This window comes from Erigeron canadensis, chromosome 2, assembly GCF_010389155.1.
Source record: "Erigeron canadensis isolate Cc75 chromosome 2, C_canadensis_v1, whole genome shotgun sequence".
Taxonomy (NCBI): Eukaryota; Viridiplantae; Streptophyta; class Magnoliopsida; order Asterales; family Asteraceae; genus Erigeron; species Erigeron canadensis.
The window spans coordinates 27,965,086-27,987,297 of record NC_057762.1 but is presented as its reverse complement, the minus strand read 5'-3'; the positions used below and the strand labels follow the sequence as shown (position 1 = coordinate 27,987,297).

Genomic DNA, 22,212 nt, shown 5'->3' with positions numbered 1-22,212 from the left:
TTTATCTTTTAAATAACTATACAATACCTCTTTTATATCAATTACTTTTATATTAATAAACACGCCACTATCAACACCGTCGTCGCCACCACCATCACTTCACCGTCGCATCACACGGCCATATGACTAGTACTATATGATACAGAAATGGCAAAAATTTAAAGAGGTTAACTTCTTTGATTAAGATACACGTTGTTTAAAGGTTGTGTCACATATTGCAAAAACTCTTCAATTCTGTTTTAATTATATTATTAGATTGATTTCAAAAAATGGTGCAAGTCGGTGTTCACCGACTTTACGTAAGTTGCAACACTATTCATCAAATAGCGAAACAGACCGCCTCCAACATTGGAGATTAAAGGACTTGAATGATGCAAGCCGAAAGCTGCTTGTGATAGTTTTTAGAATCACCAAGGCAAATTATCACATAAATTTATGGGAAGTGCCTTAAAGTGTGCAACGGGCTACTTTATCAACAAAGTGACTTGACATGAGAACGTGGTGTTACCAAACTCGTAGTCTCGTACTCGTTCCGCTCATACTGGTCGATCTTGTACTTGGGATTGCATGAGATGAAGTAATTCTAATAAAAGTGTTTACTGAACAATGAGGGATCACAGATTGCAATAATCCTCCCAAAAAGCCAACTTTTCAAACAATAACCAGAGTCTTGATTCCCCCATAAGAATTGAACAAGAAAGTGTACCTCTTTTGTCAATGTTAAAGTTAAATCTAATTCTTGCAACATATACTTGTAATGCAACTCTTGTAACGCCTTTCACAGTGTGGATTTGGTGCTCTACTGCTCTATGCACTTAGTCTTGAGAGCTATAAAGACAAGAATAAACTACAGAAACCTTCAATATGACTTGGAAACAAAATATTCACATTAAGATAGAATTTTGTTGACCATAAAGCCAAATGACATTATCTAATCATTTCTTACTACTAGATGCTACTATCACCGCATAACGTGCATATACAGGATGAAACTAATCAAATAAACAACAAAGCCGGATCCACAAATCTTAAGCATGACGGTCCAGGCAAAAACTTATCATTGTGGCCTGAAATAACGATCTTCCTTGTTCTTGTAAATTTGAAATAACTGCTTAGAGTATTTTGCTGCAAGTTCCATGCATAATGGGATCCCTTTCGAGTCATATCGTTTTAGCTGTTGCACTGTTTTATTCAGATCACCAGCAGAGTCTCCATCCGTAAGAAACTCAGCTAATTTACTAGCCCTATAAGATCATCCATACTTGTTTTATCAGCAATGATTATATATTAATAACAGACATCATAATTCACTATTTGGGGGAAATATTATATAGTGCATTAAGAATACACTATTTGGCGATTTTTGACCCATTAAACCCATTTGACACCTGTTTCATTTTAAGCTAACTATTTTCATCTGTATTTTAAGCAGTTGACCCATCAAAGATAAAAGATGGCACAAATCGACCCATTTAAATTGAATGGGCCAAAATTGCCACCTCTAACAAAACAACCAGGACCCAAGTAACTTACTAATTCAAGAATCATTTCCTAAACCTGGACTCTAGTACTGTTGCGGTATAAATGAGTAACAGTACTTATTGGGTTAAAAAGCCTCACCTGAATGCATCAGTCTGGCTAAACCCTCTCGCATTATGATGAAATGTTCCTTTGGACGCTTTCTCATCTGCTGTTTGTTGCCTATACAGAACACATACCGCCCTCATACACAACTTGGGGTCTTTGCCAAAATCAGCTAACATATCTCCCTCCAGATCCCAATTTAAATTTGAACCTTTCTTTCTCCCAATCTTTTTTAAGGTTTCTTTAAAGTCATCTAGCCCATCTTCAGATTGATCATAACTATAATCACTTCCAGAATCAGAGTCAGAAACACTTTCATTTTCAGAACTCTCAACAATAAATCCATCCAAGCTTTCCCCTTCACTCTCTGACTCCTCCTCACTAGAAACATTTCCATGAAGACAAACATTTTCCTTCAAATCAAAACCGCTTGCATCCTGTATGTTTTCGGATTTCAAATTTCTTAGCCTTGTTAGGCGTTTCTTACTTGATTCTTCTTTGACCTCACCTTCAGAATCTGCTCTTAACTTAGAACTATGCGGTGTCTTGATCAGTGTGCAAATAAGAGCATTGTCATCATAACCATCATCCTCATCATCACTTGTAACAATCTTGGTAGCCCTTTTTCGTTTACCACTTTTGGTATTCGAAGAACGAACTTCAAAGTTATCCATATCTTCATCATCCAACTCACCATTCACATCATCACTCGTCACAACCTTCACACCCCTTTCTCTTTTAGCACTTCCGGTATTCGATAACCCAACTACAAAACTACCCTTATGTCCTTTGTCCGTCTTACTATTCTCATCATTACCACCAACAACAATCTTATCAGCCGTTTCTCTTTCACCACTTTTAGTACTCAACAAACCACCTTTAAACTCATTCACATCTTCTTCGTCACTAATATCAATAACACCAGAAAACGGGGTCCAACCCTCACCAGGAGTAGACGGAGCAATCTTCTTATTAGAACCACACCCCTCGGTTTCTTCCTCAAACGATAACCTCTTTCTAACTTTTCCATGAAATCCATCATTAGTCCTCTTCAACATCACCACATTATTAACATCCTCCTCCATAACTTTCTCATTCAAATTCGCTTCCAACTCACTAACCCGCGCCTCCAACTTCTTAACCTTCTCCTTACAAGTACAAAGATCAGTTTCCGCCTTTCTTTTCTCACATTCTAACACTTTATTCTCAATCATTAACTGAACAAACTTATCATTTTCTTCTAATTCCCAATCTCCATCATTCACAACATTTTGAATCATAACGATCTTTCGCTCGAGTTCCTCGTTCCGTTTTCTTAAAATTTCAACTTCATTTTCCAACATCAAACACCTTGTTTCATCTTTTTTGTTCTTTTCTTCTAATTCAATACATCTCTTTCTAAACCTCTCAAATTCATTAACTAAATTTGTTTCAACATCCATTTTTTTTTTTCAAATTATTCGAATAAAACCCTAATTTCAAGCATACATAAAAAAAATAATAATAATTAATTACGAACTGTAAAAAGCATCAGTAAATAAAAATTGGAAAAACTGTAAAAGTAAAAGGTAACAGAAGCCCTAATTACAGTATATAATTGCGATTGAAAAACTTACTTAGAAGTAGAAGAAAACTGCGTCCGCCATCAAATGTCCATAGAAGTTAAGTAACAATAGATATATAGAGATATATATATACAATTCTATATCCAGTAATAATAATAACGGTAAAGAAAAAGGTGTAAGAATGGTTAAGAGGGTTTTTGAGTGAAAGTGGGTTTTTGAAGTAGGGAAATAACAAACCGTTAAAAAGAAGTACTGTTAAAAGAAGTATATAGATGAAAAATGATAAATGAATTTAACACTTAATTCTTGTAGTTTGTCATGAATTACAAGTTTCAATAATATGGTTGGATCAGTGTTAAACAATCTGATTTTTGTATCGGGTTCGATCCTAATCTCATGTAAAGATTGGAGGGTTTTTTCACCATTTAGGTTTACCTACATCTTAACATTCCTCATACATTGTCAAGTTATTGGGGCTCAAAACATATAAAAAAACGGTACTGAGCAGTTTCTTTCAATCTTGCTAATATAAGTTACGATTTTAATCCAAATAAACACTTTTGATGAAAAATTACAGTATTAATCTTTAACATTAGACCCTCATCAACTATTTTTGTCAAAAAGTAAACATTTTTTGTTAAAAAGTTAGTACTTTTGGACCAAAAATATTAAAAGGCTCTAAATTCAAAAATTAAAATTTTGATTTATTTGGATAAATTTGTAAATAAGAAGGACGATCTTTGAAATTAACTCATGAATTAATTTACTTTTCATTACGAGTGGCGATCCGAGGTGTGGTGACAAAAAGGTTGGATTAACCAAACGATTGTTTATTTTAGTGTATTGTGTGAATATTCAACGACTTAATTAAAAAGTATCAATCATTGATAAGTATATATTTATCCAAAGGCAAAACCACATTAGCTTCATTTTGAGCGTTGCGAGGTTTCAAATATTGTGATTATGCCTTGTTACTGATGATATGTCACTTTATATGTTTGATAAAAACTTTGGTTTAAGTTTATTAGTTGAAAAGGGAGAAAAATGTGGAAAAAAACGAATAGTGATACATAATACATGATATAACCACGAAAAAGTCGCAATATATTGGTTGGAAACCTTAAAGTAAAAGTTGTGTAAAAAACCAATAATCAACCTATAGTTGAAAATTTGATAAGGATGCGATATGGTAAAACCGGAATGGTGTACAAAATATGGACATGAAAAAATTGCAATATATTAGTTGGAAACCCCAAAGGATAAAAATGTGCAAAAAACCAATAACTAACCCGTTGTTGAAAATCCAAACGGAATGCGATATGGTAAATTCGAATAGTAAATGAGCGTGTATTATGGACGAATAGTAACTCGCAACGTAGGCGAGTTACTATTCATTATGTCATTTCCTTTAATAGTATATGAGTAAGGTTTGGGCCCCGCTTTGCGGGGCTCCAATTGTCATGTTGATATAGTTTCGTTGTGCTAGTCTACTTGCGTTGAATAACTTAATAACTCAAAAGATAAAAGTATGAAAACCCAATAAATAACTTCAAGAAAACAAATAATGTTTGTGCGAGAAAACTAAGAAACCCTAATCAAAAAGTTTGCAATATCTAATACATACTTTTAGTTTGTGCGATAAATAAAAGGAAAAACAAAATATTGAGTAAAAGTTTTCAATATATTAGTTGAGTACACAAAAGCAAAAGAACTATGAAAAATATCGAAAGACAAAACTCCAAACGGGATACGATATGGCAAAATCTAAATAGTGATGCGGGGTATAAGATGAACCAAAAAAAAGAACACGAAAGAAAAAAAATTATTTGTGCAAAAAACCAAGAAAAACCAAGAGGAAAAAAAACTCGAACGGAATCCGATATGACACAATTCGAGTAGAAATGCGGGTGTAGGTGGACCAATAGAACAATACCATGTGGCGGTGGGATGGTTCATTAGCGTCACGTTTAATAACACAAAAGCAAAAAAACTATAAAAATATCGAAAGCAAAACTCCAAACGGGATACGATATGGCAAAATCTAAATAGTGATGCAAGGTATAAAATGAAATAATAGAAAAGAACACAAAATAAAAAAAATTGTGCAATAAACCAAGAAAAACCAAAAGAAAAAAAAATCGAACGAAATCCGGTATGGTAAAATCCAAATAAAAACATGGGGTATAGGTGGACCATCTAGTGATACATAATGGTACATGGTACATAATGATACAGGATATGAAGATGAAAAAGTTGCAACATATTGGTTAGAAACCCGAAAGGAAAAAAGTGTGAAAAAAAACCAATAAGTGACCCGCATTTGAAAATCAGAACAGAATGCGATGTGACAAAATCTGGTTAGTAGTTCAGGATGTGTGGTGGACGAATAGTAACTCGCCACATAAGCGGTTACTATTCATCCGAGTTACTGGTCATTACTCAAGTCCTATTAATATATAGATATAATATATAGTATAACTGGTTATGTTTTATTCGATTCTTATTGGGTAATATGTAAGGTAATATGAGGTTATTAAATTTATATCCGTATCAAATACACAGATTGTTTATGACATTTTCAAGATAAGATGAATGGTTAAATAGGTAAATTTGAACGTAAAAACGTGCATGTAAAATCAAATGAAAAAAATATAGTTCTAAAACATTATACGCCTATATTGTATTTTATTTTTAGTAATTTAATTTGCATTAGTTTTAGCATGCTTTAGTTTTTAAGTTTTATAGAATATGTGACATAGACTTGATTGAATATATGATTCAAATGTGGTAACATTTGGTAATTGGTCTATCGCATGTTAAAAAAAAGCTTTAAAAAGTGTCATGGTTAAAAAAACATGTATGTATGTGTGATTTGTTTTCTGAGAAAAATATTTTATCAACACTAATTCATTATTTATATCCAAAATACGCTTGATTGTTTATGATAATTAATCCACCTGTCTATATCTTGTTGAAATTATATGTAAACTAAATATTTAAGTTAAATTCAAACTACCAAATTTAATGGTCATCTCATTAAACTTAATGTACCAATTTCAACTACCAAATTAAATGTTGATCTTATTAAATGTGATACTGTCAAATTCAACCACTAAATTTAATGTTGATATCATTAAATATAATTTAATAATTCAACTACTAAATTTAATGTTGATCTCATTAAATGTAATTTTTTCAAATTCAATTAGTAAATTTAATGTTGATATCATTAAATATAATTTAATAGTTCAACTACCACTTCAGTGTTGATTTACTAAAGTAGTACAAATACATCAAACAAAACCCAACATTGAATGCATAAAAATAAGAGAGAAGTTTTCAGTTTTATATATAGCTATTAAATGCCTTTCTTGTTTACTTATATTTATATATGTGCATTATGCATATAATTATGTTGCATGGAATTTGTAGGTTGATCAAGCATCAATTATTGGAGGAGTTGTGGATTATATTACTGAATTGCAACAAGTTCTACAATCCCTGGAAGCAATGAAGCAAAGAAAAGTTTGGAATGAACTGGTTTTAAGCCTTATGCAGATTGTTTCAAGCCCCGGGACCTTGTCTAGTCCACAAAAACCGCCAGGTCTAATAATTAACCCTAGCCCAAGCTTGCCCATTAGTCCTATAACCCCACAATCAATCTAAGTCCCTATCGACCCATGTTTGGTCCATTCATATCACAGTCGTTTGAACCTTTATCGGCTAGTTCTTTCACAAATTCAAACGGTGGCAATGAGCAGCTTGTGGTGAACTTAAAGTCAACGGTTGCTGAAGTTGAGGTGAATTGATTGTAATATAGAATCTTAACCAATATTTTTATGGAAAGATGTCTTTCGCTTTTAGACTACTCTTAAAAAGAATGTATGTAATGTATAAGGCTGTTTCATGATTTTTTTTAAGGCCCGGTGTCATAAATATAGATTGTGCTTAACAACAAAGTTCAAAATTACTTAGCTACTCGATCAACCCTGGCCCACCGCGACTCCAATAAAAGTTGTGTGATTTATTAATTATGTTAATTTGTGTTGATTTCAATTTTCTAAAAATCTGATTATCTTAATCTTAATATATACAATAAGACAGTTGAACTAATGACTTATTAACCAATCACATCGCTCAATTTCATCAAATTGACTTTTGATGATGTTATCATTTAGATAAACTACAAATTAAAAACTCTGATAATCATTATCCAAATATATTATTATATTAGTATTTATATTAATTTGTAAAAAAAGTCTCATTAATTTACACTTTTTTATTTTCCATCAATAATTTACACTTTTTAACCCTGAATACTTAATTTATATTTATTTTTAGCCATCAACTTGAGAGAATTTTTTAAAATTTACAATCATTTAATTAAATTAAATTTTTTTTTAACATATGAAATATTTTCTACAAAAAATTATTTCAAAACCTAACGACTTATTAACAAATATTATATTAGATTTTTATAATTGTAAATATTAATATTTAGTTTAATATTTGATATAAATACAATGTGAACTCTAGATACATATCCCAAACACGATTTACAACAAAGGGTTATTTGAATCCTAAATTCAAATCAATATAAATTACATTCAAGATTCATTTTATCTCTCAATAAAAAAAGGTACATAATTTTCTCCTTTTTATATATTAGTTTTACATATTAATGTTTAATGTTACAGTTGTTATTCAAATCAAGAGTTCTAATTGTTATCAAAGAATATAAAAACAATCATAATTGTTATCATATTATCATATAACAAGTGATTGAAAAATAACCTTATGCGTGTTATGGAAGCACATCATGATTAAATACATATACTTGAATGTCAAGTACAGGATCACAAATATGTTTATATTTTAATTCTTAATTATCTTTCATAATAATATCACATTATGAGTATAACTGGTTTCAAAATATTCTATAATGGAGAAATTATTATATATAGCATGTGGCTTGTGGAATGACTACGACAAACAATTCCATCAATATGTCTAGGCTAATCATTACAGTGACAAACATATGATTATTGTACTATAAATATAACACTTAGAACCGTATTTCTTCAAAATTATAAGCTTTTATGACTTAAAAGTATGAAGATCTAATATTAATAATATCGTAAACCTCGTGTCTAGTGTTGGACACGGGTCTAAAATCTAATATATATAGATTGATTGGCTGAATTCCACTGATTGAAAGCAACTTAATTAATTGGTTGAATCGACCCAAGAAAATTAATTAACCTGAATGTAATATAGGACGAAGAAGTGGATGATTCGCCTACCCGTTCAGAATTGTATGTAGGCTTTTTACTAGTAATAAATAATAGGCCGTCATGTTTGACCATTATCATTTCTCACGCATTTCTTATACCAAACACTCCAAGCACCAAACTTGGAAAATCCCACTACGTGTCAAACACCATAAACCCAACACCTCCATGCAAAGCGCCACGTGTACACCTCCCCTCGTCACGTACTAGCTCCACCACCATTCTACATCTAAATTTACAAATAAAATTCTAGAGTTGGTTCATTTCCTCTAAATCCAAAGTAAACAATATAGTAAGTACAAAAGTTAAGATGGTTAAGCTAGCGACGGCGCGTGAGAGTAGAATGTACGGGCCGCGACTGACCCGAAACAGGGCCGAGTACATGAATGCCGGGGTTTATGTGTTCTCGACCATAGTGTTAATATTTGGGTTTGTGGCTCTGTTGACGTGGCAAAATATGGAGTTGGGCTTGGTTTTGTTGATGATTGGGCTGGTTGTGATTGTGGTTGTGAATGTGCATGATCTGATAGCACATCTAGCAGGTATTGATTATAGGATTGGGCTGATGGAACTTGATGTTCAACTTCCATTTGTTGAAGTTGGTGTGCCACTTGTTCAAGCTTTGGGTGGGATTCTCTTGTTTTTAGGAATCCTTTTTCTTCTTATTCAGGTATGGGTTATCAAGTTTTGGTCTATTTGATGTACTTGTATATTTAAGTGTTTCATCCTGATAATTGGACTTGTAAATTGTGTTTTGTCTTGATGGTTAATTAGTATAATCTATCTAATTTTAGTAGGATAATTTGCCATTTAAAATAGAATTGCTAAACAACAAATTACACACAATAGCAGAACAAGTAGATAGTTAAATTAATTTGATGTAGTTTCATAAAACATGGATACAAAGAAGCGTTAAAAAGCATTTAAAGGGGTATTTCCGTAATTGTACTTTAACCGGATATTCCAATTGAGTAACTCTAATTTTTAGCCAATGAAGATTAGTCCAACTGGTTAGAGGCATCTCAGGTTTTACCCAAGGTGTTGAGTTCGATGCTTAAGGAAGGCAAGTCTTGGGGTTTTTTCCTCCGAATACTTGTAACGGCCTTTGGTCAACATTTCGTTGTCTAGGGTACGGGCAAGGCTTTACCATTGTACGGTGAGGTTTACCTGATGTCACATGCTGACTAAATGTTCGGGAAAAACAAAAAAAACTCTAATTTTAAAGTACAATTACTCTCCGGTGCGAGCTTAACCTTCCAGTACAATGACACTCTCTTTATAAAGAAATGGTGTGTGACATATTATGATCATAGGGAAGTACATTCATTAATAAAAACAAACAACCGTGGGTGATCGTAGATTTTACATGATTAATTGTTAGTTCAATGACTTCAATCAATAACCAGGTTAAAAGGTCTCGAGACGGTGGCTATCAACAAAAGAGTGGTAGATTTTAATCTCATTTATAGAGCAAATGCATATGTAAAATTTGTCTTTAAAAAACAAAAAATAAGAGTAGCTAGATCAAATGATCATTTAAACATCTTAAATAGCATTACGATTATTATTTTGTTTTTTGTTATGATGATAGGCATCACATATATAGAGTAGCTTTTTAAGAAACAGGGATTGTTTTTGACAAAATAATGGGCATTGACCTTGTATACATTAGAGTTATATCAATTATCTTTGTAATTGAAGAGAGGCAATTAATTCGAAAAACGTAAGTACAGTGGTTTCTATCAAAAAAATCTCATATATATAGTTATTAGTTGTGGATTGCATAATTGTAAAGATCTATTGAATATTCACAACTAAAAACTGTAGTGAAGTTGAAATAATTAATTTGTGTGGGCCTCAGATTTCGGAGGTTTATTTGTGTCCGTGGGTTGCATGAACTTTAATAGGTTCGATGGCTTGAACCATTAGTTTGGAAAAAGAAATTGCCGCTCGGAAGAAAATCCAGCCCTTAAATATCTATCATGTATGTACTTCAATTTTTTTTTGTGTGTGTTGTGGAACAACATGTCTTCACAAATTTTTTTGGTAATATTGCTGTTATCGAGTGTGTAACTTGATGGCATATGAATCATCCTCCAACTTATAAGGGTTGTGAGTTAATGATACTATTATTGAAGATAGTAGGATATTAGGAATCATTGTAACTGTTAACATGTATAAGTTGATTTGTTTATATTATATGATGCTCAATTTTGTGTTTTGTTTGGTGACTCTTTGCAAACTGTAGGGGAATAAAGGATACATTCATAACAGGCTTGAGGTGCATGCGTTGAATATGCTGATTGCTGGTTCTGTGTTATGGGTGCTTGGTTCGATCCTAAATTCGTGTCAAATCTACGAGAGAGCTGATGGACATGTTCAAATTCTGCAACAAAGCGTCCATATCCCATTCTTGACTGGAAGCTTCTTGTTCATGGTTGGTGCCATTCTTAACAGTCGTGAGCAGCCCAGATATTTACGCCATCGTATACATTTATTGGTATGTCCTCAATTTTGTTGAAAATTTTCTAAAACAGCTACAAAACCACAAACCAATAACAAAAACATTTAAGCATGATAAAGGGGTCCACCATTAGCTAAATTAAGGGATTCCTCTCACAAGATCTCAACTCGAGATTACTTTAAAGGACCTCAACCCCTCATTCACATAGTAGTACATGGTATCATAGAGACAATCAGGGCCGGAATGACAAACTCGACGCATTCTATATGAATTGTTGGATATTTTAGTGTAATTGGGGTTAACTTGTTTGATCAGTAACGTCATAATAATACATCATATAGGATTGGAGGTGCGGAGTGCACGCCTATTTGAATTTATTATGACCTTAGGGGCGCCCCTAAGATACGGGGGTCCAAGGGACGGCAGCCCCAGGCGGGGGTCGAGCTAAATTTGCCATTGAATTGTTATGGTAAAAATTGCAATAAATTTTTTATTTCCATTGAATTGTTATGGTAAAAATCCTTCCGAAAATTTTATTTTCGGAATTCGAGGGACTAAATTTGCCAAATTCGAAACATGATAAGTAATTGCCTTTAATTAACTGCCTAAAAGGCAGTTATTGGGCCTAATTAACATCCCGTAACAGTATGATCTGATCATTCTTTTTCCTTCTCTGGTTCTTTTTCTCTCAAACACATCCACACAGAAAATTCTTAATCTTTGATTGTATCCGATTGAATAGTTTGGGTGAACCGCCAAATTGATTCAATCTGAAAGCGATCACGTGCCTTCAAAGATTGATTATATCCGGTTATTTTGTTTGTTATCTCGAATTTCCCCAACATGAATTGGTTGCTATGGGTTATGTGTTTCCTCTAGCATCTTATATGAATTCACAGAAATAGCTAAATACGAAACCAGCCAAATGTGTCGAGAGTTACCCAATTAAAGTGCAAACCACGACCTTAAAAAGAGATTTAGGTGGTTCTCTTTTAAAAAATATCAGAAGCTAGTTTGGGTTGTATGTGGTTCGTTTTAGATGATGTTATCATGTCTGTAAGCTCGAAGTTTAAAATTTTATTCATGTTGTATGCAGACAAGGACGTGGGTTTGGATAGGTATGTTTGCAAGTTTGTTGTTATTAATAGGAGGGTTAGCAAATGTGGTTAAAGTGTTCAAGATGCTCCAGATGGATAGGCTAAGACTTGAAAAATTAAGAGGGGGAGCACAAGAGCGACTAAGCCGGGTGCGTGAAGGCCAGACACCATTTCTATCGGAAGGACGAAGAAGGTGGCCGGGGAACGTTGACGAAAGCAAAACAGAACCACCAAAACTGCCACCACCACCACCACCACCACCACCACCAGAACCAACCCCATACAAGGATGTTCTTGTGGGTACATCCTGAAAATTTGGTTGCATAGGTGTACACTCTTTCATTCTCTTATGGTAAAGTGTAAACAGTTTACTGTTGATCTTTGACATACTTTTAATTAGTACATGGTTATTAGTTCTTACCTGTCATTACTCATTTATACATGATATGCAATCTACATTTCATTCTTTCAGCTTAGTGTGTTATCGTTGATAGTTAACCTAAACCTTTGGGTTAAATATATAAAATTAGAAAGTATATTTGTATTATCACCACGAGAGGGGTACCGCGTAATGCGACGGCAGTACGGCGACAACGAATGATGCTGATGTTAATGGTGTGGTTATTAATGTAAAGGTAGTTGACGTAAAATGATAGTATAATTAATGAAAACATGCACTCGTGAAAATAGAATATTATGGTATGATATTTCCTTATAAAGTGAAAGACAAATTTATTGGGGTATTTCTGGTATACAATACTTATTTAGGGTATGTTTGGCAAAAGTAGCTGTAGCTTTTAATTAGAACTGTAAGTTGTAGCTTTTATTTTCTAAAAGCGTTTGGTATGATAGCTATAACTGCAACTTTAAGAGTAAAAGCTCATTCGAAAAGCTAAAGCTCCTGAAATGCTACTTCAGGTAGCGTTTCATTTTGGAGCTTTTTCTTTCAAATAAAAGTTAAAGCTAGTTGCATCTAAACAAAGCTTTTAATATTTTGGGAGCTTTTAGTTTAAAATAAAAAGCTAAAGTTCCTGAAAAGCTTTCAAAAAGCTTGTGCCAAACATAGCCTAATATGAGTAACTGTAATTTTAAGGGGAATAATGGTATTTCAAAGACGGAACGTTTAATGGTAAAAAATAGCCTTTTGCTTTATAAGGTATTGATTATATATTATGTAAATCAATGAAAGGTTACGACTCTTGTCAAGAGACATATTTAATAAAACTCTTTTTTCTTCTTGTTAGATATCATAAATGTTATTTTGAGTTATTTTATCATTCCTATTTATTGGATATAAGTTCATAGCTTGTTTTGTCAGCCATGCAAAAAATACCCATTTATGCAAAGGTTCAACGGAGGAAAAATAACAATTGTTAGTTGGTAGGATGGGTGGTAAAATAAACCTCGGTGGTAAAATAAACCTCAACAATCGTTATTTAATAACAGTGACGGATCCAAAAATTTTTACATAATGGGTATGCATTTTGGGTTGGGGCCTACTATTAAAACAATAAAAAGTTCATAAATATATGAAAAGACCCAACTCAATTTGATCAAAATTTTAAAAAATATTTTAGTTTGTTTTTTAAAAGAATAAAATTTTAGCCTCAACCTTCAAAGTTGCGTCTGAACTTACAACCCAGATTAAATTTAAATTTGAGCCTTAACCCTAAAAGTTACGTCTCAACCTACAACCCAAATTCAAATTGGTAAAGTTAGATTTTGGGTTTTGGAAATACATGAAGGAAGATGGAAAAAATAACGAAAATGCCCCACACGTGAGTTACATGCAAGGGAGTTAACGATAGGGATGAGTGTTTTTAACATAAGTAAAACTACAGGGACAAAAGAACTTATTATTCACGACAAGGATGAAAAGTGTACATTTCGAATAACCACAAGAAAGAAATCTGCATTTAATCCTAATTTCTATTTTGGATAATTCTTACCCTTAATTTCAGATTTTACAATTCATGCAAAGTTATATTATGCAATTAACTTTTTATCTTTCTCATCTTATGAATTTTTTTATTTTTTTTTTATGACTTTCAATAAGAATTATTTCTTTTTATGTAATTAAAAGATAAAACCCGACTTCCAAAAAATCATAAAAATGGTTTTACTCAAACACACCCTATAAATATGCTTGCATATAACTTTTTTTTTTTTTATCGTAAATTATTTATATATATCTGTTATTATAAGATTATTTATTGTAGATTACATATTCAGTTAGTCTACAATATAGACATACCACGCCGCTGGGTATCAAACTAGTTAAAGATAATTAAAATAGCTTTGACTTAAACCAGCTAACCCAGTTGCGGCCCATTTGACTGATCTCTTGGAGAGAGCCTGTGTTTGGAACATTGGCCAGTTCAGTGGGTGCATTCTGCCTATCAAACTGGGTATAGTCCATACGCGGTGCCATTTGTTCAAACGAATCAAAACTCAATGGTGCCCATCTAGTATTCTGAGCAACCGGTTCAGTAGAACCTGATGGTGCCAATCCAGCATATGGAGCAACGTGTTGGGTATGGCCCATTGACAGTGACATCTGTGCATCAGCCCATCTAGTATTCTGAGCAGCCGGTTCGGTAGAACTTGATGGTGCCCATCCAGCATGTGGAGCAACGTGTTGGGTATGAACCATTGACCGTGACATCTGTGCATCAGCCCATCCAGTATTCTGAGCAACTGGTTGGGTAGAACTTGATGATGCCCATCCAGCATGTGGAAAAATGTGTTGGGTATGACCCATTGACGGTGCCGTTGGTGCATTTGAAATATGTGAACCAAAACTCCATGGTGCCCATCCAGTATTCTGAGCAACCGGTTGGGTAAAACTTGATGGCGCCCATCCAGCATATGGAGCAACGTTTTGGGTATGACCCATTGACGGTGCCATTGGTGCATTTGAAATATGTGAACCAAAACTCCATGGTGCCCATCCAGTATTCTGAGCAACCGGTTGGGTAAAACTTGATGGCGCCCATCCAGCATATGGAGCAACGTTTTGGGTATGACCCATTGACGGTGCCATTGGTGCATTTGAAATATGTGAACCAAAACTCCATGGTGCCCATCCAGTAACTGGAGCAGCTGGCTGTGTGTAATAATACCCTGGATGTGGAATCTGTGCATTTGAACTAGGACCAAAAGGGTACGTTTCCTGCACAACTGGCAGTATAAAACTTGTTGGAAATGCCATCTCTCCAGCAAGAAAAGGCATGTTGCAATTTGAACAACGAATGAAATGATTGAGGTACGTCTTGAGGCATACATAACGCATCTTGCATCCATGGCAAATAGTCCAAAATTTGTCACTATCATGAGCCACTGGAGTTGAACCAGATGGGTACGCAACCTCCACAACTGGCTGTATACTACTTGTTGGCACAACCATCTCCGTAGCAAGAAAAGACATGTAACAAATTGGACAAACAATATTATGGTTGAGGTACGCCTTGAGAAATTCATAACACAGCTTGCATCGATGGCAAATAGTCCAAAACTTGTCACTCTCATGAGCCGCTGGAGTTGGACTAGTCTGGGTAGTTTCTGTGCTTTTACAATTCTTGGGGTTTGAAGTTGATTTGTTTGCAGAATAGTCATGATCTACATTGACATTGGGGGATGAACCTGAGTTCCTCCTCTGGTTATAAGCTGATCTTTTATCCTTGTCGGATAACAAACCCCAGGCCTCTTGAACGATTTTAAACGCACCATCTGCAGTAACTGACTTGTTTTTATCGGAATGAAGCTTGAACGCCAAATCCTTGTACCGTTTATAAATTGTTTTATGATCATCAGATGGATTTACATCCAATACCTTGTACCAATCCGACTCCCCATTAACCTTACTCTCTGATGAGATATACACATCTAGCGAGTCCAACAATTGAAGTATACCATCAATCCCGGGATATAGAGTCTGGGCTTTTTGAGCAAATTTCTTTGCACCAACAAAATCATTCTTATCCCACTTCTTTTCAGCAATCATCTTTGCCTTGATTGCCTCGTCTTTATTGCACTCCATAAGCTTTAAAGCTGAGCCTCAGTATCTGTTCCAATTATCATTAAATTTTATACTGCCATCCATAATTTACCAAACTTAATCCTAATTAGGAGTTCATATGCAGTTAAAGGGCCAGAATATCCAACTAACAAAAACAGGAAATGTGAACTGTTACGCCATTATTAACAAAGATTAAACTATTTCGTAACAACGGTGAAAAGTTTTTTCTTTCAGAAATCGGCCAACTATTTGGATAAAATAATTAATCTTATAATTCCTTAATTGACTTTCTCATACTCCATATATGCTTTACAATCACTAATATCCATTCTTTTATGGATTATACCCTTCATCCCAACTTCATTCCCAACAAAATTTAGAAGCTTAATAGCTTATTTGTGTGTATCTTAGCTTCTTTGTGATAAGCTTAATTTGTATAACTTATTTTGAGACTTGTAAACTTATCATGGCTTAAATATATATGAAAAAATAAACTCATCAGTAAGTTTAAATAAAAAAATCGAAAAACTTAGCTTATCGAAAATAAACAATACAATGATAAGCTATAATATTCAAAAATAAGCTAGGCCAAACACCCTAATGTCTAGCTCTTGAAAATATCAAAAGCGTCCATATTTTCAAGATTGTATTCATGGTTTAATGTTTTTAATAAACTTTTTTAACCTGTATAACATTTAAAGGATAATTGACTAAAAACCTTATTGGGAAGTGGAGATGACACTCTCCGGCGAATTTTGGTGCTGCCGGTGAAGTAAAAGGGGTTGTCTCTATATCTTGAAAAGTAATTTTCCTCGATCTGCTGCTGGTGGACAACACTTGTTATATTATTTCAGAATGATTTAATTAGGCAGGTTTTGTATACCAAAAACTTTGAACAGATCAACTAATGTGACGCCACAAGATCTGTTTAATAAATTAATTATGGTAAGCAAGGAAGATTAAATTCATTATAATAATTCCTCTTTACCTAAACTGGAGTTGAACAGAGAACGAACTTGTATTATATATTAAAAATTAACATTTTATGTTATTTTTCCAATTTTTTCATTGACTTGGGGAGGTCACGAAGAAGAAGATGAAAAAGCGAGTTTTATAAGCCAATAGAAAATGAAAAATAAATGACAAATCTAGAAGAAACTCAGTGTTCCACATGGACATTTTACCGACGTGACATGAGGTCTAACTACAAAACCTAATGATATTTGATTGATAATCTGAAGGGGGAAATATATACACTCGTTTATTCAAAATGAAAATAGTTCCTTTTAATATGAATTTTTGGTGAATAAGTTAACTTATTATGGATTTAATCAAATTAAAATAACTTCTCTATCTTCATTATATGATCAAGTTCAATGTGAGCATCTAACAACAAATTAAGGGTCTTAATGCCTAGTAGTAAGTGTCTATATTGTCTAAACAGAAATTCTTCTATATTAAAGCTCATGGACAAAGGGCTTCTAACCTCAGTAAGCCACTAAGCCTAGGTGAAGAAGACCAACACAAATAATACAATAAAGAGTATGATCAAGAACAAGATCATCATCAACTGTCCCTTCACGCTAGCCTTATACATAAACACTGCTACTTTTCTCAGAGGTAATTTAGTTTAGATATCATTATTAAACACCGGTCTGCACTAGCTTTGGTTTTCTTGTTGTGGATATTAGAGGAGACTCACCTGAACAAAGTCAAGACTATTGGCCATACCGTCCATCTCAGAACCTAGTTCACATAAATTTCTCTTGTAAAAGTATAAGGTTTGCACATTTATGTTGAATAGCAAATTAGAAATAAGAATTACTACTTGTTATGCACATGAAGAGATTAACCAATATGACTCTCAGTAGAGCTGCCGTATTGACTGGGTAGGATAACTTATCAACATAGTTAAAATTTTAAGGCAGGTCAAAACGAGCCAGGTTGAGAAAGACAGTTTCCCCATTTAACGAGTTATAACTAATTAATGGGTTACAAAATGCTTCTAATACAGTATATTATTGTAAAATTAATCTAATTCTTTGTTAACTAACTGGATTTAAGAGGTCGTATACATTAGATATACACTTTGGGAAGCCCTCAACCTATTTGAAAATTGGACTCAATTGTCATAACCTTCAGATAATTTTATTTTACCCATTAATGACAAATGATAAACCAAATTTACTCATTCATTGATAAATGCAAAAGATTGCTACTTTAAACTTCTAGTAAAGAAACTAGTGTACCTGTGCAAGTAGTTTATCGTGTATGGTAAGCCCATCAGATCTAATCCCTTCCACACTCGTACTCAGGTCGTCTAGTTCTTCAGCTTGTTGACTAAAATTAGCAATTGCATGCGCTAACTATTTTCCTTTTCTGAAAATAACAAAAATAAAGCAAGAAACAAAAAATATTTTTTACCTAATTAGAAGTATCTGTCGGTCAGAGACATAGGAAATGAAATCCTCATTATCTTTAGCAGCGTAATGGCTAGCCTGGTCTTGGAGTTGAGCGCCTGGCAGCCTTTTTAGTTCATCTGGCATCCTGCTCAGAGAAAAAGAGACTGATTCAGTTACCATTGCCCACCTGGTTTGATAATGACAATTTAAAAAAATATATATATATATGATAAGAAGATAAAGTAAAGCTTAATAGTCATTGTTTTACCTGAGCATGGGAAATTCTTGTCCATGTAGTCCCTCTCAGATCCTGCATGATCGATTGCATATGAAACAAGCTCTGTAGATGCTATGGAAATAGCTTTCATCCACCTTCCTAATAACATATATAAATTTTCAACACCCCGGGCGCATGAATGGTGTGTGTTATGATACAACAATGGATTCATTTTTTAATCTTTGAGATACATACCCGCCATTCAATGCTCTCACAACTAAAAAAGAGTTCTTTTGTGAGACAGAATATGCTCCTTAAGTTATTTAAGGATCTATTACAAAGAACACAAAGTTTCAAGGAGCACAACCTGTTTCATTTCAAACTTGACTTACAGAATCTTCAATTTCCTCTGATACAATATAAACTGGGTCTTGAGCAGCGGTCAATATACACACACTCATGTGGAATTTGGAGCTTACCACAATACAGAAGAGAGAACCAGGCAGACTATAATATATTCATGTGCATTTTGCATGTATTTAAAAAATCATCTATCTTTGATCTAATTATCAAGATTGGTTCATTAGTTCTCAAGGTAAATCAAATGGACCTTCTATGTTGACGCGATACAATCTTAATAATTCAGGCTCTTAAAAAGCAAACAAAATGTGATCGTCGCCTGTTCATTCATGAAGTAGATAAAGTCCTTTTGGTTATTAATATGCATACTCACAAATTTGGATTTGATGTATCGATGTTGGAGTTGTATGCACAGTCATGTAAAACAGGTGCGTTAGTTAACACAAAGTCCTCTTAAATTGTAATCTACATTCTCTTGTAATTATTATGCATACATCAGGAACATACGTACAGACATCTTATAACCTTAAAAGATATCACTAATAGAATATCTGTTTAATGGTATAGAAGTGGCGGAATATACTCTACTGGATTGTTAACATAAGTTTTTCATCAGGGCAATTTATTTTGAAAAGGCATACAATACAATGTTATATTTATGCGAAGATCATATCATACTCTCTTTTTTTTTTATAATGTAAACTAGCTCGTTAAGTAATGTACTTGTGTTTCAGTTACAAAAATAAAGACGCTAACGAGTCAGACTAGGAATCCACATTCATTTCTTGAAGAACCGGGGTTAGCTTGGATCTAAGAAGTTGTCATTCAAAAGAATAACCTAATTAAGTTATACATTGCATCTTTTGCACCAAAGCCAGCAATTTTAATTGCAAAAATTCATCCCAGACAAAAACTTGCTGACAAATCTGCTTACCAATAAGTACTTAAGATTGATCGAACAAAAATATAACCCCATTCATCATCGTGTTAATTCTATGGTCCCTTTTAGGTTATCAGCATTAAGGAGAACTTCCAGTAATTAAGATCCAAAAGTTGGTGGTGAGATGATACGAGATATGTTAATTAGAAGACTGACCACCATCTTCACCTTTTCTTCTTTTTGAGGTGAATTGTGCAAGAAAGTCTTCACAATCTCTTTTCAACCCGTCATGTGCCTTCTGAACAAATTGGGTATAGGAACCAGGATTGATGTTTGTTTTATAGTACGAATTATGAGCAGATGGTGGCACTCCTGTAGCCTGGGCAGTTGGTTGGGTTAAATTCATAGGCACTGGTATTTGTGCATATGAACCTGATGGTGGCCATCCAGTATTCTGAGGTGGTGTCATCTGACCTGGTGGTGCCCATCCAGCATTCTGAGCAACGGGTTGGGTATATCCCATAGGCGGTGCCATCTGTGCATATGAACTAGAACTCGACGGTGCCCATCCAGTAGCTTGAGCAGGTGGCTTTGTGTAATACACTGGCAGTGGCATCTGTACATATGAACCAGGACCAGATGGTGCACAGGCAGCATTCTGAGCAACGGACTGGGTATAGCCCATTGACGGTGCCATCTGTGCATATGAACTAGAACTTGATGGTGCCCATCCAGTAGCTTGAGCAGGTGGCTGTGTGTAATACAGTGGATGTGGCATCTGTGCATACGAACCAGGGCCAGATGGGTATGTGGCCATCACAGCTAGCTTACTAAAACTTGTTGGCACTGCTATCTCTGCAGCAAGAAAAGGCTTACAACAACTTGGACATATAATGCTATGATTAAGGTACTTCTTACGACATACATGATACAGCTTGCATCGATAGCAAATAGTCCAAAACTTGTTCCTCTTATGAGCCTTAGTCTGAGTACTTTTGGTCTTTTTACAATTCTCGGGGTTTGAAGTTGATCTGTTTGCAGAATTGTCATGATCTCCATTGACATTGGGGGGTGTATGTGAGTTTCTCCTCTGGTTATAAGCTGATCGTCTATCCTTGTCCGATAAAAAACTCCAGGCCTCTGAAACTATCTTAAACGCACCATCTGCACCAACTGACTTGTTTTTATCGGGATGAAGCTTGAGCGCCAACATTTTGTACTGTTTTCTAATTGTTTCATCATCATCAGAGGGATCTACATTCAGTACCTTGTACCAATCCGACTCCCCATTCACCTTACTCTCTGATGAGATGTACACATCTAGCATGATCAGAAATTGAGATATACCATCAAGCCCAGGATATAGTGTCTGGGCTTTTTGAGTAAATTTCTTTGCACCAACAAAATCATTATCAGCCCACTTCTTTTCAGCAATTATCTTTGCCCGGATTGCCTCGTCTTTATTGCACTCCATAAGCTATAATGCTGACCCACGAAATCTTATACTGCCATACATAACATGTAATCTTAATTAGGAATTCATATGCAGTTGAAGTGCCATAATATCCAACATAAACAGGGTAAGTGTTCCAAGTAACAAAGAAAATGTGAAGTGTTACACAATTATAAACGAACTAATTGGTAACAACAAACAACAGCGAAAAGTGTTTTCTTTCAGAAATCTGCCGACTTATATTCTTACATGGTATGTCACTAAAAACAGCTATTTGGATATATATGCAGTTGATTATATAACTAAATTTTATTATTCCCTAATTAACTTTCTCAAACTCCAGATATGCTTTACAATTAAATAACTAATATCTATACTCTATATTAAAGAAAATACCCCCATGTTGAAAGTTACATGGGGGAAATGTCTAAAATGCCCTCCTATGTAATATTTTCACCTACAAGGCTACAACCTTTTAAAATATTTTTACATACACTATTCTCTTAACATTAATAATTAAATTACACTATCAATCCTTTATTTTTCTAAAATATCTTCATTAACATTTTAAATCAATTACTTTTATATGAATTATCTACGGCACTCGACGTCGCATCCACCACCACCACTCGCCTCCACCACCACACCGTCGCCGTCACGACCACCGCCGCATCGCGCGGGTACAATGCTAGTAATCAAGAATCTAAATGGGTCTAATCACAATGTAACTCAAAACTGACAGATCAATTTTAGCCACTTATAAAGATTTTTGTTTGACATTACATCTAAATGCTGAGGGAGCGTTAACCAACAAAAGAAGCAGTTAACGGACAAAATCCACATTACACGTTGAAAATTGATATTAAAGCATAGACTAAGAG

General features: G+C 34.1%; 4 protein-coding genes across 4 annotated transcripts; 1 reads left to right on the top strand and 3 right to left on the bottom strand.

Annotated features, from left to right (window-relative positions):
- Positions 1-843: 843 nt before the first annotated feature.
- Positions 844-3,256, bottom strand: LOC122588922. Its single transcript, XM_043761139.1, has 3 exons — positions 3,201-3,256; positions 1,621-3,056; positions 844-1,244 (listed from the first exon to the last, which is right to left on the bottom strand). Exons 2-3 carry the CDS (start codon positions 3,024-3,026, stop codon positions 1,058-1,060), a joined length of 1,593 nt encoding a protein of 530 aa, XP_043617074.1. The 5' UTR covers positions 3,027-3,056; positions 3,201-3,256; the 3' UTR covers positions 844-1,057.
- Positions 3,257-8,750: 5,494 nt separating this feature from the next.
- Positions 8,751-12,452, top strand: LOC122586331. The gene is made up of 3 exons (XM_043758328.1): positions 8,751-9,116; positions 10,689-10,940; positions 12,001-12,452. Exons 1-3 carry the CDS (start codon positions 8,751-8,753, stop codon positions 12,310-12,312), a joined length of 930 nt encoding a protein of 309 aa, XP_043614263.1. The 3' UTR covers positions 12,313-12,452.
- Positions 12,453-17,523: 5,071 nt separating this feature from the next.
- On the bottom strand, positions 17,524-18,789 carry LOC122588015 (syntaxin-61-like). The gene is made up of 5 exons (XM_043760162.1): positions 18,690-18,789; positions 18,444-18,585; positions 18,269-18,359; positions 17,723-17,784; positions 17,524-17,635 (listed from the first exon to the last, which is right to left on the bottom strand). The coding sequence occupies exons 1-5, from the start codon at positions 18,787-18,789 to the stop codon at positions 17,524-17,526; spliced, it is 507 nt and encodes a 168-aa protein (XP_043616097.1).
- Positions 18,790-20,077: 1,288 nt separating this feature from the next.
- On the bottom strand, positions 20,078-21,352 carry LOC122588014. The gene has a single exon (XM_043760161.1). It carries the CDS (start codon positions 21,350-21,352, stop codon positions 20,078-20,080), a length of 1,275 nt encoding a protein of 424 aa, XP_043616096.1.
- Positions 21,353-22,212: the final 860 nt, after the last annotated feature.

Bases quoted from the DNA above. Each gene is read 5' to 3' on its own strand.
- LOC122588922 (XM_043761139.1), bottom strand. From the start codon at position 3,026: ATGGATGTTGAAACAAATTTAGTTAATGAATTTGAGAGGTTTAGAAAG. The intron at 1,245-1,620 runs GTGAGGCTTTTT...ATGATCTTATAG, and splicing joins AGCCAGACTGATGCATTCAG to GGCTAGTAAATTAGCTGAGT.
- LOC122586331 (XM_043758328.1), top strand. From the start codon at position 8,751: ATGGTTAAGCTAGCGACGGCGCGTGAGAGTAGAATGTACGGGCCGCGA. The intron at 9,117-10,688 runs GTTATCAAGTTT...TGCAAACTGTAG, and splicing joins TTCTTCTTATTCAGGTATGG to GGGAATAAAGGATACATTCA. The intron at 10,941-12,000 runs GTATGTCCTCAA...TGTTGTATGCAG, and splicing joins GCCATCGTATACATTTATTG to ACAAGGACGTGGGTTTGGAT.
- LOC122588015 (XM_043760162.1), bottom strand. From the start codon at position 18,789: ATGAAAGCTATTTCCATAGCATCTACAGAGCTTGTTTCATATGCAATC. The intron at 18,586-18,689 runs GTAAAACAATGA...TAACTGAATCAG, and splicing joins CAAGAATTTCCCATGCTCAG to TCTCTTTTTCTCTGAGCAGG. The intron at 18,360-18,443 runs GTAAAAAATATT...TGCTAATTTTAG, and splicing joins CGACAGATACTTCTAATTAG to TCAACAAGCTGAAGAACTAG.
- LOC122588014 (XM_043760161.1), bottom strand. From the start codon at position 21,352: ATGGAGTGCAATAAAGACGAGGCAATCCGGGCAAAGATAATTGCTGAA.